Source organism: Alexandromys fortis, unplaced genomic scaffold (genome assembly GCF_014885135.2).
Source record: "Alexandromys fortis isolate MF-2015 unplaced genomic scaffold, M_Fortis_MF-2015_v1.1 scaffold_0, whole genome shotgun sequence".
In the NCBI taxonomy this organism is placed as follows: Eukaryota; Metazoa; Chordata; class Mammalia; order Rodentia; family Cricetidae; genus Alexandromys; species Alexandromys fortis.
The window spans coordinates 13,388,017-13,406,850 of NW_026067949.1; the positions used below are offsets into that span (position 1 = coordinate 13,388,017).

Consider the following 18,834-nt stretch of genomic DNA (forward strand, 5'->3'; position numbering starts at 1 on the left):
GCCCAGTGGTTAAGAGCTCTGCCTGCTCTTCCAAAGGTCCTGAGTTCAATTCCCAGCAACCACATGGTGGCTCACAACCATCTGTAATGAGATTTGGTGCCCCCTTCTGGCCTGCAGGGATGCATGCAGACAGAGCACTGTATACATAATGAATAAAACTTAAAAAAAAAATTTAAAAAAAAAAAAGAAAAATCGTACTGATATCTGTAACTTGATGATATGAATTGCTCGTCAGTAAGGGGTTAACTTACTTTGAGGTATGTTTCCCCCTCTTCTAGCAGCTTCACAGAGGAGAAAAACATCAGATTCATTAAGTGGCAGAGTTAAGATTCAGACCCTGTTCTGTTTCATAACAAAAGCTATTTCTTAGCCAGTTTACTACCTGTAAGTAGTACAGCTTTGTCTCTGAGGTAGCTAAACTACCCAGCTTTGAGTCCTGACTCTTCTGTATCAATTCAGGAAAGCTACTCAACCTTTTCCCATTTCTAAAATGTGCTTGGTCATATATAATCCTCAAGGTTGTTGGTTATATTAATACTTGCTTAGAAAAACTAGCGCAGCTTCACTGCTCAGTGTCAGTCTTTTTCTCTGTGTAACAGTCCTAGCTGTCCTGGAACTAGCTCTTGTAGACCAGGCTGGCCTCGAACTCATAGAGATCCGCCTGCTTCTGCCTCCCTAATGCTGGGATTATAGGTGTGCGCCCCTATCGCCCAGCTCATGTCAGGCTTTTAACAATGATATCTTTGCAGAAAGAATCTGTACCTCTCAAGTTCTTTTACTTGAAGCTTTTATAGTCTGTCTGAGAAGATAGGAAACCACAACCTCATAAATATTAGCAAATAGTCATTGTGATATAACTGAGACTGTAAATATTAATAGAATTAATAGAATTTCCAAATTAATAGTTTGAGAAATAGGCTTGTAGTCAAAACTTTTCAAGAATATAGCTGCTTTTCAAGTTTCCTGCCTGAAATGTTTATACAAATTTTGATAAGATGTTGGCTTTCTCTTGACTTTATGTTTTTATCTTGTTTTGTTTGTTTATGTTTTTGCCTTTTATTTTAGTGCATGCTAGGGTATCTTCCTCAATCTTAACTCCACTTTATTCCTTTAGGCCAGGGTCTTTTAATCAAACCTCAAACTTGCTAGTATGACTAATCTTACTCCAAGGATCTCTTGGCTCTGCCTTCAAGGCTGGAATTACAGGTGGGTCATCATACTTACCTGGCATTTAAATGAATTCTGGGAATCCAACCCTCTTGCAAACGTTTTAATCACTGAGCCACATTTCTAGCCCCCTTGTTTTATTTTTTGCCCCCCCCCCCCAGTCCAAGTCACCTGCCATAGCGACATCTCTAATCCCTTGCTATGGCCAGCTTGTCCAGTCCCTGGTCACTTAAGGGCTTACTTCAGTGCATGGTCTTTGATTCCCCTACTCCTTGACCCAGGTAGACACCATGTTTCAGCGGTAGAGATCCATTCTCTTTGCCTACACTGTGCTATTACTTGCCATGCCTTGCAATCTAAAAGATTTTTTTCTCAGTAAGAATACATCATTAAGGTTATCTCATTTGACCCCTTTAGCCACCCAGAGCTAAGTGTATTAGCTCCTCTTTTCAGATATGAAAATAAAAGCTGGGTGAGGCTCAGTGGCTTATCCAGGCAATTTAGTATGCAAGTAACACAAATATATAATTCCCTACATTTAATATCTTTTGACAGTTGACAGCTTAGTATTATCATTTGGATATTCATCTGTTTGGAATGTTTGTCTTTATTTACAATGTAAGTAGAATAATTAAAATTAAGTAAGAATATTTGATTATTTGTTTTGTTTTTTGAGACAGGGTTTCTCTCTATAGCCCTGTCTGTCCTAGAACTAGCTATGTAGGCCAGTGTCTTAGTTAGGGTTTCTCACTGCAACTCTTATAAGGGAAAATGCGGGGGGGGGGGGCTTACATTTTCGGAGGTTTAGTCCATTATCATCATGGTGTGTTGTAACAGGGCCGCTTGTTTGTTCCCGGCTGCCTGGCAGCTCAGACCCAAAATAATCACACAGAAACTATATTATTTAAAACACTGCTTGGCCCATTAGCTCTAGCTTCTTATTGGCTAACACTTATATCTTAATTTAACCCATTTCTAGTAATCTATGTATCGCCACATGATTGTGGCTTATCAGGTAAAATTCCCAGCATCTGTCTCCAGTGGGGCTACATAGGTTCTCTCTAACTCCTTCCTCCCAGCATTCAGTTTAGTTTTCCTTGCCTAGCTCTGTTGTACCCTATCAGGCCAAGCCAGTTTTGTTTATTCATTAATGGTAATTACAGCATACAGAGGGGAATCTCACACCAGTGGTGCAACGTGGTGGCATGCAGGTGGACATGGTGTTGGAGACCTAAAAACCTGTCCGTCCCCACAATGACACTTCTTTCGATAAGGCCACACCTCCTAATAGTGCCACTCCTTTTGGGGGCCACTTTTCTTCAAACCATCACAGCCAGCCTGGCCTAGAACTCAGATATCTTTGCCTCCCAGAGTACTAGGTTTAAAGTATGTGTCATCACTGCCCAGCGACTTTTAATTTTGTAATGTGTAAAACTATTCAAGAATTGAGCTTCTGCTTAAACCTAGAGGTTTTTTTGTTTTGTTTTGTTTTTCTCTGTGTGGCACTTAGCTTGGTAGGATAATTAAGTGAATTAATATACATTGATGTTTTTATAAAACATTTGCTTAATAAGCATGTTACAGTTTTAATTTGATGTAATATTGAATTCTTTTAAAGTTTTATACAATTTCCAGCAATTTCAATTTGCTTCTATGAATCCGATACTTTTAACAACATTCTCTGGGCAATTGTATATGTTTGTGTATAGGTGACAGGCCTTTCTAAATCCTTACATGGGACTGTTAGCTTGGGATCAGGCAATAGCAATTTGGGTGAGTTGATGTTTTGTTGTAACTCAAGTGTAAAGCTAGACGAACAAGATAAGCTATAGCAGTGTAAATTTTCATTGGGCAGGGGTGTATTTCTAGAACACATAGTTTTTCTGTGTAATAATAGCCTTGGTTGTCCTGGAATTCACTTTGTTTGAGGCTGGCCTCGAACTCAAAAAGATCCACTTGCCTGCATCTGCCTCCGAAGTGCTGGGACTAAAGGTGTGCGCCACCACATCTAGCTGTAAATTTTAATTTTAACAACCATATGCAGAGTGAATATGGGCATGTATTGTCCTTTGCACAGCATTCTTTAAGGTAGCTCATGTTTTTCTTTCTGTTTTGTTTGCTTATTTAAAAAAATGTTCATGAGCATTCCTCATCACAGATATAATGAAAGATTTTGTCAAAAATACTATCCCAACAATAATAATATTTATATTTGATTTCAGAGAAGCTATGCGAAATTATTTAAAAGAACGTGGGGATCAAACAGTACTCATTCTTCACGCAAAAGTTGCGCAGAAGTCGTATGGAAATGAAAAACGGTAAGATTATTGGGGATTTTTTGAGCAAATAGGTACTTACTGTACAATTTGCGTATGGTTTATATTTATATCTGAGGCTATATTTATTACTGGGCTTATTTTCATTGTAGAAAATGAAGAGAAGACTTCTTAAAGGGGATAAACGGTGAACTGTGGCATGTTCAAGTCAGAAAAATTTAGTGAAGACTATCTGGGTACATCCCTAATTTTAGAAAATTAAGTGTTTTCTTTGGGACTGTGTTCCACTTAGGAGACACACTAGCTCATTTGCAAAGCAGTTTTCCTTTGGGGATAATGTATAATTTGATAAACAACTGCAATCTCCCCTCCTCTTGGTGCCATTTTAAAAAGAAAGAGGCAGTTGTGACACAATTCTGTGATCTTGTAATTTTGTTAGCAAAGTACTCCTGCTGAGGCAGGAAGATGACAAGTTCAAAGCTTCTCTGGGTTACAAGGTGAGTGCAAGTGCCTGTGTGAGTAACTTTGACTCTGATTCAGAAAAGTCTAGGGCTGGGGCTGGAGTGATGGCTCAGCAGGTAAGAACACTTGCTGATCTTCCAGTGGACCTCGAAGTTCAGTTTCCAGTGCCTTTGTCTGCACTGGCTCTAACTCCAGTTCCAGGAGAACTGGCATCCTTTTCTGGCCTCTATGGCTACCTTACATATGTGGCTTACACATACACGTGCACGCACACACATCTTTTTTTAAGAGGTTTGGGAATACAGTTTAATGATAGAGGATGTGCTGGTACACACAGGGCTCTGAGTTCAGTTTCCACTGCTGTGGTAGTTAGGTAGGCAGGCAGGCAAGCATATAGTTGCACAGATAATAATACATAAGTAAAGGCTAAAAGATTATAACTGTAAATGTATCTTGAGGTCAGGTTAAGTTGAGCTTCGGAACCATTGTAAAGAGCTCCCAACTTAACCCTATCTATACCTGATAGTTAAGTAAGTTTACCCACCACATAAACTGTAAATGGCAGCAGTGTGCATCTATAGGCCCACTTGCTTTAGAGGCCAAGTCAAGACAGTTACTTGAGCCCAAGAATTCCTGGGCTACCTTGCAAGGTCCATATAAAAAAAAAAAAAGAAATAGAAATCTTTTTCATACTCAAACATAAGTGACCACTATAGAAATTATCTGTAAAGGTAATTAGTGAATGTTATTTCTGTGTTGTCTTTTTTTATGAAAACTCATATATCTCATTGTGTTTGGCTTAAGGATTTCTTGTTAGTTCATTTTTTGTTTTCTTGTGTGTTTTGTTTTGTTTTGTTTTGTTTTTTAACGTGGTGTTAGAGATCAAACTCAGGGTTTCATGCATAAAGTGCACATGGTCTACCACTTGGTCACATTCTCGTTCAGCATAACTCACTCAGCTGCAGTTATCACAGGGCGGGGCAAGGCAGTGAACAGAACCTGGCCTAGACCAGGTCATTGTTGTAGCAGAACCTCATCTCTGTTGTTTTACTTGATTCCAGGAATTCTAAAGCATTGTCTTTCAGACAGCATTTTCTGTGAAGCATTTATGGGTAAAGATAACATGCTTGGGAGCTGGTACCAAACTTTGTGGGATTGGCTAGGGAGGATGCCTAACTGTAGCAGAAGGAATTAAAAAGTTTGGAGACTGGGTTGGAAAGAGTGGAAGAAATTTTAGAATGTGTGACAAATGAAGTGACATATGAGCAAAGTAGGAAAATATAAATGTATAATTAAATATGGACGGCTGTGGCTTATCAAGTTATTGTAAGCATTTTAATGACTGCTTTTTACTGCAGCAGCCTGTTTTTACCTTTTGTTATTTACTATGTCGTAGTCAGTCCATAACCCCTGTTAAACACTTGAAGAATCTTAGCTTTTGATCCCCCGCAAACAAAACAAAAAAACCCTTGATGTTTATAGTAACTACTCTCCAATATATTTTGAATCGTGTGTTCTGTTAATGTTTCCAAGGTAAATGTGCTACTTTACAATACAGGAAGAACCCTATTGACTTGCTTTGTGTGTGTAGGGCACAAAGACCCTCTGTAGTGCTTTACAGGATAGGAGATAATCAGGAAGTCTCTTCCTTGATCTCTGAGCTGAAAAGAAAATAAAGCTATTGAATTGATAATTATGACTAGTGTAAACAATATTTAGGATCCATACATCCTCCTGTTATAATTATTATTCAGCTGTCCCAGGTGTCTGCAGACTGGGATGGTGGGGTGGTAGGGTAGAATCCCAGGCCTTTATCATAGTAAGCAGGCTCTCTAAAGAGCCACAACCCCAGCCCTATTTTGTTTTAAGTGACATGTGAAACTAGGTCACTGATTTGTAACTAAACAGAAGTCGATATGAATAACAAACTCAAGCTAAATGCTCTTTTGTTCATGAAGTTGGCACTGGAAATTCAGGTTTGGGTATGTGTGTAGGTATGCATGTATATTTGAAGTAGGGTTTCTCTGTATAGCCTTGGCTCTCCTGGAACCAGCTCTGTAGACCAGACTGACCTCAAACTTGTCAGGTTCAGGTTTTTAAATAATGAAATTTTATGTATATGTGTTCTGTTTAACAGAAAACAGTTCTTAATTCTAGAGCCAAGCATGAATGGTTATGGTTCAGGAACACAGATTAAGGTTGCCTCAAATGCTGTTTTCTGGTGTGAATATGATTTGTCAGTTTTACAGCTATATAACAAAAAGTCATAAATCAAAAAAAACTTTTAATGGTTAGTGGGCTACAGGAAAGGTTATACTGCTGTCTGATGACATTCTTAGCTATTGGATTGGTGAAATCTAGTGATCTAATAATAATGTTCTAGCAGGTGTTATATAATAATTATAGGATTCTTAGGGCAGCCACTGGTGGGCAGTGAATGGCTGTTGAGGAAACTGAAGATAGCCCAAGAGATTTGGCCCTGAATGTGCACTGACATCCCAACTCTCCACAGTCTTTGCATTCTAATCAGTCAAGCAGCCTGGTGACATGGGTGTGACCCTTTTCTGGGTACTTTAGTTCACACTGGCCAGTTTTCTAAGGAAAACAGGAGTGCTTCTCACTGCTGAAGAATGCTATGCAAGGCCAGTTGTGCATTTTGATGGGAAATGGAGAGCTTGTTTAGCAGCTCCATTGACCCAGAGAAGAGCTCTACCAATATTAGAGTGGATAATTTTAAGGGAAATGAAGATAAGGGACTCTAAACATACCTTTGCTCCCATTGGTTAGTTTTTTTGGTACCAGAATTGGAATTTTACAACTTTGTCTAATTCTAGGGGGTTTTCCCCCTTTTCTTCTGTAGTTTTAAAAAAACACAAACTCACATTTTTATTTTCCCATTAAGAGAAATCCCAAAGGAGTATGTTATCACTTGATTCAGTGTTGATGCTGACTTACATTTTACTAAGTTAGCATCTGAGTTAGCAGTGTCAGGATTGAGGAATTGAAGATGCTGAGAAAAGTGTAATCCTCTTGAACATCAGTCAGTCTCATCCCATCCTTCCCACTGATGAGATGAAACGAGACTAGGCCTCACTGAAGCGTGAGGTAAACTCGCTAATGACATGGCTCCAAACATGGAGAGTGCTGGTTCTGCTTTTCATTCTCTGCTATTTTGACAAAGCATCTTGCCAATTAGTTTCTTCGTTTACTCTTCTTTTTAATTGTTTGTTTTAGGTGCTAGTGCAAGAGGATCTATAAAAAATTATTGTGGCATTTAATTTTATGGTAGAAGACTGAGACCTAGTGAAGTAATAAAAGGGTTTGTTAGTCTCTGTAAGAATTACAGAACCACAGGACTGCAGTGGCTTATTAAGTTATTGTAAACATTTTATGATTGTCTTTTATTGTAGTAGCCTGTTTTTACCGCCTTTTATTTGACCATGACTTAGTCAGTCCATAAACCCAGTTAAACACTTAAAGAATCTTAGCTTTTGACACCCCCATATATAAATTAAAAGAATGGGGAAAAAAAACACTTGATGTTATAGTAACTACTCTCCAACATCTTTTGAATCCTGTGAATTAATGTTTCCAAGCTAAATGTTCTACTTTACAATACAGGAAGAACCCTATTGGCTTACATTGTGTGTATAAGGCACTAAGGCCCAGCATGTGTATGTATGTGGGTTGTGCGTGTAAGGTACAAATACCCTCCTGCGATGGGCTAGTTGTGCTGAGGTTCCCTTGTGGGTTAAAGGAGGTGGTGGGTCTGGTCTCCACTCTCTGGAAAGAGGAAGGAAGATTTATCTTCTTGCTGATCTAGGTTCAGTTCTTCAAAAGAGTTGCTAAGGCATGAGGTAACCTGGGGACATGACCACAGACACTTTGGCCATGTTGCTGTCATAAAAAATAATTTCAGTGACTAATGCTAAAAATATCTGGCCAGGAAATATCATTTATTTCAAGAATTTAAATTATTCTTTGTATTAGCATTTGTGCCTCATATTTAGTACACCCATTGAGAGTTGTCATCTGTTTTACTTTTTCATTAAAGGTCAGTATGATTCTTAAAAGATGAAACTTTCTAGAAAGATTGTGTTCTCTGAAGGCTGTGTTAATTTGCCTTATGATATTAATATTCAGCATTGTCTCCTGGTGAGCAAGTAGCTATACTAGAGATGCTCTGGGGACAACTACTAACTAGACATTTAGACTCTAATTCTAAAGTTACACTAAGGACTGTGTTAACTGAAGTAATCTGTCAGGAGCTCCCAGATAGATTTTCAGGTGATGTCAGTGACAAGTTTGGGTTTTGTCTTATCAAACTTAATTGTCATATCAAGTTAAATAAAATCCCATTTTGAAACTATAGTTTTTTTCCCCATGTATGTTCTCAGGATTTGAGGAGAAAAAAAATTGTTAAATCATTCACTAAATGAATGACTAAATTTTAAAACGAATAAAATCTTAAGTGTGTACATATCGCCACCAAGTGGGAGAGAACAGCATTGCTTGTCAGTTGAAATGCTGAAAAAGGAGAAAGAAGAAAAGCCACATTGTTCTGCAGCATATGTTTTATAGCAGCTGTTGAAAGTCAGTTTCAAACACAGAAATTCACCTTAATTTTTCTTTCATTAACTATTTGGGCATCTACTCCATACTCCCATTAATTTCCTTTATCTTCACTTTTGTATATATATTTTAAATGATTATTGTATTACTACTAAACTATATGGAAATAAAATTTTAGTTAATTTGTGTTTAGGAGTGACAATTAGGGGAATATTAAAGCTATGATTTCATCTGGATCTTACAAAGGAATCTCTGTTTCAGTTCTGACGAATGTATTCTTTTGTTATTTTGGATAATTCTAGTGGCCATAGAAAAATAAACAGGGCAAGCTCATAAGGTAGTGTAGAGTCTTCATTTTTCTTGTATTGTATGCTTGAAAAATTTTCAGGGTGGAATCTTGTTCAGTGGTTTTTGGGGATTTTTTTTGTGTGTGTTTTTGGGGGTTGTTGGTTTTGTTTTAGCCTTGGCTGTGCTGTTCTGGAACTCACTACATAGACCAGACTGTCTTTGAACTCACAGATCTGACAGATCTTTGCCTATGAGAACTTGAAGTACCATGAGAACCTTTTGTTTTAAGGAAGAGGGCAAGAAAGCTAGTTATTTGGATAAAAGATATTCCTGCCTTTTAATTATATGCCTGGTTCATTCATTTATTCAATTTGCCTAGCTACTATAGTCATTTGAGTTTTCAGGCCCCTTAAAGAGACAGGACCTAAACGTTTTAAGGTATGTACATGTCCACAGGCAAAAGTATATTATATATCATTGAATAAGTACATTATGCTCTACATAAGGATGAATTCATAGTTTGAACTCTGCTTTTTGTTTGTTAGGTTAAGATAAGTCATTTATATGGAAAGAACTTGGGAACGTGTACTTTTGGCACACAGTGGAACAAATCTGTTAGTAGTCATGGGCTGAAAGAAGACAGTGTATTTGTTCTTTTGGTTCAAGATGTTTCTCAGTCATGCATAGCAGGTGTTCAGGGGCGAAGATACATAGAACATGGTCTCATTGTAGAGCTCATATCAAGTAACCTACTTATCTTTTCCTTAGTTGCCTCGCTTGAACTATTGTTTTAATGCTATTTCCCAGGGGAATTGCCAAATAAAGTTAAATGTAATATACTAAGAATAACATTAAGATTAATGATGCTGTTTTCTTGATTTGAACTTAATTTGTAATCACAGATTCTGTGGTGATTATTGTGCTTAGTGTCTTGCATTTGCCAAATTCCAATAGTGTAGCTCAAAGCCTTGAGCTGTGAGTTTTCAAAGGTAAGCTGTTCAAAGCAGGAGTAATCTAACTGAAGGTATAACTCTCAGATTTTATTAGAGCAGATAAGAAAGTCTTGATTTCAGTCCTTTTGGCAGAATGATTTGTTTTATAGATGACTTCACCAAAATGCTTTGTTAGGAATGAACTTCATTGAAGTATGATTTTTGAACTCATATATGAAATATATGAATTCATATATTTTTTAAAAAATGAAGTATGATCTTGAATTTAATTTTTCCCTGCCCACCCCCCTTTTATTTACAGATTTTTTTGCCCTCCTCCTTGTGTGTATCTTATGGGCAGTGGTTGGAAGAAAAAAAAAGAACAAATGGAAAGAGATGGTTGTTCGGAACAAGAGTCACAACCCTGTGCATTTATTGGGATAGGAAATAGTGACCAAGAAATGCAGCAGCTGAACTTGGAAGGGAAGGTAAATTCAAAATATACATATTGCACTCATTTTTGCTGTATTTATTTTTAGTTGTTTTTGTATCAGTGTTTATTATATTTTTTAAGTATTTAAAAAAAACAGGTGCTTAAATGTATATTATCAGAATCAAAAGTATACCTGCAGGACAGGTATAGTCTGGTGACTCGTGGAGCTTTTGTGTTAGCATCTAAAGGCAGCACCAGGACACTTTTCCACCTTCTTGGCTGCCTTAGCTGTAAGTCAGAATTCATTAGAAGCTAATAGTTCAGGAAACAAGTCCCTCATTTTCTGTCTGGCAGGACTGTGTTACTCAGATATTAATGAAAATAGGTCCCTCGGCTTTGGTTTGCTCTATCCTCTCAATCTTCATCTCTCGCTGAAAAGTGACTGCTGACACAGGATAGATAGAGCATGGATCCTGGGTATAGTGACCCTTTGCTAACCAACACAACACCAGTGCACCAGTGCAGGATACAGGTTACTCAGAGAATGCTCTGTCTACTGGCTTTGCTGACAGTAGAGAGCGTTCTCTGAGTCTGAACAAAAGTGTCGCAATTCAGGAAGATAGTTTGTTCATTTATTACACTTCCTAATGTTCACTGTTTTTTTAACATTAATATTTAGGAAATGGTTATGATATCAAGAGATTACCTAGTTTCTTTCCTTTTTTTCTTTTTCTTTTCTTTTTCCTTTTTTTTTTTTTTATTTTTTTTATTTTTTTTTTTTTTTTATTTTAGAGACAGGGTTTCTCCATAGCTTTTGGTTCCTATCCTGGAACTAGCTCTTGTAGACCAGGCTGGCCTCGAACTCACAGAGATCTGCCTGCCTCTGCCTCCAAGTGCTGGGATTAAAGGCGTGCGCCACCACCACCCTGCTTCCTAGTTTCTTAAATAGCATATTAAAAGGTATTTCCTTATTTACTAATAACTCTGTTTTGGCTAGCTTAGTGTTTATGTTTTATATTTGACACTAGGATAGGATGACCCACAATATTGAGGGTCGGGAGTTAAGTATTAGCATTATTAAGAAGCCATAAAGCTGACCTTCAAATCTGGCTATTTGTATGTCATTACGATTTTATAGTTTTTAATTAATAAGTCATGTTGACCATGGGTTTTAAATTAGGTTTGGTATCACGTTTATTATAATAGTGAATGCTTATTGTAAAAGAAAATAGAGCTGTTAAGCCATTTTAAATTATGACTGTCAAGCTTAAAAAATATTTTACAGAGGGATTGATTTATTCTCCTGGAATTATATCAACACACTCTATACCTAGATATTCAATTCTTTAATGAGTAGATCAGTAATAAAAAGCCAAGGATATAGCTACCATATGTGTAACTGTGTTGATTGAGCTTCATTCTCATTTTACCCAGTTCTGGACATTGGTAGGATGCAAGGACACATGTGCATATGAGGAGGTAAAGGACTACTCAAAGGAGTCTGTCTCTCTCTCGTTCCTTTACTCACAGAGCTGTCTCACCAGCTCTGTTCACCTGCTTCATTGATGCTGGGCAGTATCTTCTCTTGCTTGATGCAGACTATACCCAATTATGTTTGCAGTCAAAATTAAGTGAATTTTTTCTTTATAGCTTTTCCACTAGGATGTCGTCCTGTTGTTTAGATACATAATCTCATTTTGTTCTGTTACTGTTTTGGTACATTGACTTTATCCTGTGTTCTGAAGCAGAACAGTTTCAGATTTGACATTTAGCTAGTATTTAAAAAAATACGGTGGGCCTATGTATGAACCTGAAGATTCTATATTTTAGTACATAAGATAGCTACTGCAAAGGGCTATTGTGTTTTGCTTTGCTTACTGTTGTCTTATTTTGCCCTTTATACAACAAGACCTTCCAAAATTTAGAATATTCAGGATCACATTTAAATTTTCTTATGTGACTTTGTTTTAGAGACATAAACTACTGCAGTATTTTTATCTTCTAACTGTACATAATTAGTCAATCTTAAGGATAAGAACCTAGAATTCATTACTTTCTGGCGAGTCATACTCATTTTAAAAGGAACACATAGCAGAAGTAGTTGAAATGAATTTTGGACATCATTTACCCTGTTTGGCCTGGACCTCCACTGTTCTTGGTGATCAAGGGAATAGAGTGAGTTTTAGAACCATTATATGCAAGTGAAGCAGTAGCATTTCAAAGTATTGCTGCTTTTCTGCAACTGAGTGTTTTCTCTTGTATCTTTAAACTTAGTTCCTGTGGTAATGGTATGATAAAGTATATCTATTTTTAAAATAGTTCCTTAGTATACTCTTGAAGATAGGTAAGATATTTAATGTTCCCTTTCAGCCGAGCACTGTTACCACAGCATTCAGTCATATAAAGAGAAACATTGTAGGAGCTAGTTTGATAACTACAACCAAAAGTTTTTTACACAATTCTACCAAGTTATGATAGCCTTGTTATTTTTGTTGCAGATAATCATCAGTTTTTAAGTATAAAAATCAAATAATTGCTGTAAAATTGAGTGTTGATTCTGTGAAACACGTAAAGCTATATAAAACAAAGACTTTAAAGAGAGTAAATATGGATCATAGGTTTTTTAGGGCTTTGTAGAGTAAATGTTGGAGTCATTTTGTATATAACTAAAACTGAGGTATTCAAATTAATGCCTTTGCTGGTGAAGTGTCTGCCTATGTTGCGTGTTCTGCTTTTCTTGGTCAGATAATCTTGTCGGAGCCAGCCACATCCATCTCTGTGGATCTTCTCTCACAGTTACACTTGGGAAGACCAAGTCCTCAAGCACTGCTTTCTTTGACCATAGCCGTCAGAGCTTGGCCCCTAGATACTTGGATTATCTTCTGTGCAACTTTTTTGAGTTGATTTAGGCAATGCTTGCTTCCCTGTACTATGTGGACCTGGATTTTCTAAAAATATTCAAGTTGAGGAACTGGAATAATAGATGTAATAGTTTTCTAACCACCCTGAGGGCAGCTTTGTTAATGGTTGTCATATTCGGCTCCCATAGCTGAACACAGATTCACATTCATGTCCAGCTCCAGAAGAGTCTATGAGACACTGGACTTAAGCCCAGCTTTCTGGATTAAGCTTCCTGTTCTTGTCACTTAAGCTAAGTTTGGGCTGTCCTTGCTGACCTCTATCTTCTGAGGAGGCTCATCTTTCATGAATTTGTCATTCCTCATTGTTTGTTTTGAAAACTCCTTAAAAGACTTCTCTTTAGAGAGCAATGTTAGCAGTTCATCGTGTGATCCATCAGCGTGATACTCATGCTGGGTCAGATGGACCATACCATTCTGAGCTGAAGGTGCATAACCTCAAGGCTTTGCTATTAACACCATTTTTCTTTTTGTTCACAGAACTACTGCACAGCTAAAACATTGTACATATCTGATTCAGACAAGAGAAAGCATTTCATGTTGTCTGTAAAAATGTTCTATGGCAACAGTGATGACATTGGTGTGTTCCTCAGCAAGCGGATAAAAGTCATTTCCAAACCTTCCAAAAAGAAGCAGTCATTGAAAAATGCTGACTGTATGTATGCTTGAATTTCTTTACTTGTTCCCTATTCTCACATTACATTAATGATGCAAACTTTTGAGAACTTAAAGGTTGTTTTGTCAGTAGCCAGTTCATTGATTACCACTATTCTTTTGGCCTTTCTGTGTTTCAAATTTAAGTGGAAAATAAGTAGTGTCTGGCTTAATGAAGTGATTCATTCTCAATTAGTGTTCTGAGAATCTTAGTTCTTCATTAGAATTATCTTAGAGTGGTTTCTTACTGTTCCAGGAAAATGGAAGTTATTTTCTTGTTTTGTCACAGTGACTGGGAGGGAAGATAAATGTTAAACACCTGACATGTGATGCTAAATGCCCTACAGTGTCCAAGGTAGTTCCCATTCCAAAAGAATCTGTCCTTCCAGAATGACAGAAGTACCCATTTCAAAAAACATTATAGCGAACTCTGGGAAGCCAGGTAAGACAGACACTAAACCAAGCGTCTAAAGGCTTCTGCAGCAGGAACTGCTGTCTCATTGCAGATTGTTAAACTCCAAGGCTGTGTACTGTCTGTGAGTAGTCTACATTTCAACACATTTGAAATTGGTTGGCTGACTTTCCTTAATTATGTTGCATAAACTTTGAAATTATGGAAAAGAAAGAAAGCATGATGCAGCAATCTCTCCAACCTCAGTAATTTCACTAATTTTGTTTTGTGGTCAGTCACAAACAGCACCTCTTCTCTTTCTAACTGCTGGAGTATTTTGATGTAAATCTCCAACATCCTATCCTCTCAACTAACATTTCTGTAATCATGACTCTTACTGCATAACTTTTGTTTTTTTTAAAGCATATCTCACAGAGTTGACAGTCCTTTAATGTCATTTAATATTCATGAATAGATTAATTATAGTATTTCTGCAATGTCTTTTTCTATAATTGTTTGGTTGTTACGTTTTGTTCCATTTTTAGTTAGCCTGTTCAAACAAACTGCATAAATTAAGCCCCATAAATTTTAATCTGTGATAGTTTCTCTATTTTTCTCTCCCTGCCCCCTTTGATATAAGTTACTTATTAAAGAAGCTGGATCATTTTAAATCCTATAGAATTTCTATACTCTGAACTTGACTTGTCCCTTGTTTCTCTTCCTCCTGTTTTTCTATTGCTTGGTAATGAAAGACTTGTAAAATTAGCTGGTCATTCTTACTGCCCTAGAAATCTTAGAGATCTGGTTACCTCCCTTTTTTTTTTTGTTATATTAAGACTGTAGTAAATTCAGCAGTTTAATTTACTCCTAATGCTCCTGAGAAACCTGTAAACCAGTGTTTCAGTGACTGTTACTTCATTGAGGACACAAAGTACTGATTTTCTAATTCTTTTATATAGCTTCCACATATTTAGATGAAGGGGTTTTCAATGAAGAACTTATACATAACAACTGTTAGAGATTTGATAAACAATTGATTGCTTACTAATTTTCAGATTAATAATATTTGATAGCCAGTGATTTTTTTTTTTTTTTTTTTTTTTTTTTTATTTTCGAGACAGGGTTTCTCCGTAGCTTTTGGTTCCTGTCCTGGAACTAGCTCTTGTAGACCAGGCTGGCCTCGAACTCACAGAAACGCTATTTTTTTTTTTTTTTTAAAGAAAAGATCATTTCTTAGCCTTTGACTAAAATCAAGCATATAAACTTGTGGATTTTTATGTTATATGTATTTTACCCCATTTCAGTCTTTGTTCCTATCATTTATTTAATGTGGAAAATTCTAGACACACTAAAGCAAACAGAATTACATAATAAATGGAAATTCTAACTTCAATAATGACCTTAATTTCTGGCCAGTGTTATTTCATCATGAATTTCATCATAATTTATTCTTTTGCTTCAGTCTGCTTTCCTCTCATTTTTAGTTTGATGTTATCTCAGACCTATTTGCTTCATATATAAATATTATCGTGTGGCTACAAAAGGTAGAATTTATTTTTTAATAGTACCATGATCATAAGAAAATAACATACAAAGCAAGCATAGGCAGAAATACGTCTAGTGTCATCTAATGTCCTGTCAGAGTTAAATTTAGAATGGTCTAAAATAATTGAATTTTTAACCAGGTGAGTCAAAATTCAAATTTACTGGATAGTACAATAAATAGACAACATTGACATATACATGGGTATTCTTTAATCTATGTTCCCTTGCAGTCAACCTTAGGCATTAGGGATTTCTGCATTCAGATTTTTTAATTTTATTCTTTTGGTGTAGTTCAATGTATGTTTTATAAATTGGTATTGTTTAGAAGAAGCAACACTAGTGATAAGTGGAAAGACAGACTTCACTTAATACTGTTTTAGGAGAAGAGACTTTAGCATAGAGTCATGTTCACTTTCAATATAACAACGGGAAGTTCCAGTTTTCAGCCAAGGAGGAAAATGAGAGGCTCAATGGATGGAACAATTATTAAGAGAGGAAAAAAAAAAGGGGGGGGCAAGGGCAAGGAAGTTTTTGCTAAAGCAACTTAATAGGAGTCCTGCTAATGATAGCCAGAGTGATCCTATATCAAGGGAAGAGAAGGGCATAATCGATTTGCTACCGCCTTAGAGAAGGTGGTGATGATGCCCCAAGATGAAAACTGATAGAAAGGAATGCTAGGAGGAGCCCCTCTGAAGGTGGTTCAGGGCCTGTTTGTCATGGTCAGATTGATCTAATCGGCTTAGATCTCAGACAGTTAGTACCAGATACCTGCATGTAGAAAGAGGAAACTTCCATGCTAGTTCACAACAGTGGGGGGCATTTTATATTCATCTCTGTGAGTATAAAAATGTGCATCTGATATTTTGTTTTGGAAAGGTAAGGCCTCATTGATAGCCATATGCTCTTGTGTTCCAGGTCATGTGACATCTTGTATTCAGGCAGTTTTCCAGTTCAGATTGCAGAGGGTTGAGGTTTTGGTTCGGGTAGAGGTTGTTGTTCTCTTTCTTTTTTATATTTTTAACTTTTAAGGGTTTGTATTGATAGTTTTTAGTGCAAAGAACATATTTTACTTTTAGAATATTTTCTTAAGTAGATGTGCTTTCCATATCTAAAGTACATCTTTATTTTTTTTAATTTTACTCATTTTATACATTATACAACTGGTATTGTTTTTATGCAATACAACACTTTATGGTATTTGGGAGATAGCAGAATTCTTAAAATCGTAATGTAACTGTTTGCTTTGGTAAACATCCTTCTAGAGACCTCGCTACACATATTTTACAGAGTGGGATGAAAGCACGTGGAGGCACTCTGCGTTCACACAGGAATGTGTATGATGCTTAGTAGGACCTCAATGTATAGAGTGTCTCATAGTTGGCCTTTTCATTCAGTAATATTCCAAGAATTTATGTGTACATAATTTAAATGGGGGAATATTGTTATAGTCAATTTAATCAAGTGTCTAACATTAGACATTTGTTGTTTTAAAAATAATTTTTTAACTAATAATCATCACTACATTAAGTATACTATGTAACTCTCTTGAGTAAGGTGTTAAGAGCTGAATAAAGGGTACAAAAAAGTTCTTTGCATTTTTTTTTACTTCTGTGTTTTGTAAAGCCTAAACTAAGTTTAAAAAAATAAAATTAATTAAAAAAGAAATGAAGCTAGCCGGCAATGGTGGCTAAAATACCAATACTCAGGAGGCAGAGGCAGGTGGATCTGAGGGTTTGAGGCCAACCTGGTCCACAGAGGGGGTTCCAGGACAGCCAGGGAGGGCTACAGGAGAAACCCTGTCTTGAAAAATCAACAAAACAGACAAGAAAAGACTGAAACTAGGTTTTGTTTTTGTTTTTTTTTAAAAAGAAGTCCAACCATTTAAAACTTTTTATATCATTAAAACCTTGTTTTCCTTGTCTTCTTTTTGCTATCCTCTGTTTTAGAAAGCTAAATAAAATATTTGCCAACAGAATCTGTTCATTGTTTGTATTATTGTAAAAATATTCATGATTTGCCAAGCAGAAGTCCTTTGTTTTGTGAACCTCTGTCCCAGTCATATAATATAGGAATCTCCTTGTCTTTGCAGTGTGCATTGCCTCAGGAACAAAGGTGGCTTTGTTTAATCGGCTTAGATCCCAGACAGTTAGTACCAGATACCTGCATGTAGAAGGAGGAAACTTCCATGCTAGTTCACAACAGTGGGGAGCATTTTATATTCATCTCTGTGAGTATAAAAATGTGCATCTGATATTTTTAGTGTAAAAATAATATTCTCTTTGGGGGCATAAACTGTATGAATAGTCATTTTGTTTGTTTTCTTAAGCATGTACTAAGTTTTAAAAGATTGCAATTTTGTCTATTTTTGCACCTGCTCTAGTGGATGATGATGAATCAGAAGGAGAGGAGTTCACAGTCCGAGATGGTTACATCCACTATGGACAGACTGTCAAACTTGTGTGCTCAGTTACTGGCATGGCACTCCCAAGATTGGTAAGACTTGGCTTTACCTCAATGAATATGAGGTAGAAGCAAATCAGAAAGGCTGGAGTTCAGTTTTTGTACTTTTTAACATGAAAATAATAGTGTCTTAATTATCCCATGTTAGCCATTGCCTCGGTTTATAAGTGCTCCTGAAGAATTAGTTTGTTAAAAGTGCATTGCTGATGTCACTCCTTTTTAACTTTGTGTGTCTGTCATTTTTTTCTTTAATGTTGCAGTTATACTATATTTTTTTTGTGTTGTCTGCTGTAGCTGAATATAGGATCAAGTTTTCAGAAATCTACAAATACAAGCATAATTTTTATTAGGCTACTTGACTAATACATTTGTTTAAAATTAGGTAGAGTTGCTATTTCTTGCTTTAGGAACAATGCACAGGATTTGTACCTTTTTTCTTCATTAGGTTGTAAAACTGTAAAGATATTATTTTTCCCCTAAGTTGAAAAATTCCAAAATTCTGCTTTGTAGAACAGTGAGTTTAAGATGAATATTAAATATCATAAATGGAAATATTGATGAGGTGTGACATGTAATGTCACTGTAAAAAGTCTGATAGACCAGATGTAGCTCTTGGAAAAATGTCCAAGTCAGGTGCTTCAATGGTTGTGAAGTACTGTGGCGAAGAAATGCATGAGGGTCACCTCTCTGGAGGTTCTTGGTCTGGTGGTGGCCTTGGAAATGGAAAACTTCGAGG

General features: G+C 36.5%; 1 protein-coding gene across 4 annotated transcripts in view; it reads left to right on the forward strand.

Moving 5' to 3' along the window:
- Rbpj (recombination signal binding protein for immunoglobulin kappa J region) overlaps window positions 1-18,834 on the forward strand; it is a 189,127-nt gene that overhangs the window by 163,951 nt on the left and 6,342 nt on the right. For all 4 annotated transcript variants that reach the window (XM_050150226.1, XM_050150224.1, XM_050150225.1 and 1 more), the window contains exons 3-7: window positions 3,390-3,485; window positions 10,020-10,185; window positions 13,529-13,703; window positions 17,728-17,865; window positions 18,019-18,131. In XM_050150226.1, coding sequence (XP_050006183.1) covers window positions 3,390-3,485; window positions 10,020-10,185; window positions 13,529-13,703; window positions 17,728-17,865; window positions 18,019-18,131 — 688 coding nt within the window. The remainder of the gene's footprint in view (window positions 1-3,389; window positions 3,486-10,019; window positions 10,186-13,528; window positions 13,704-17,727; window positions 17,866-18,018; window positions 18,132-18,834) is intronic.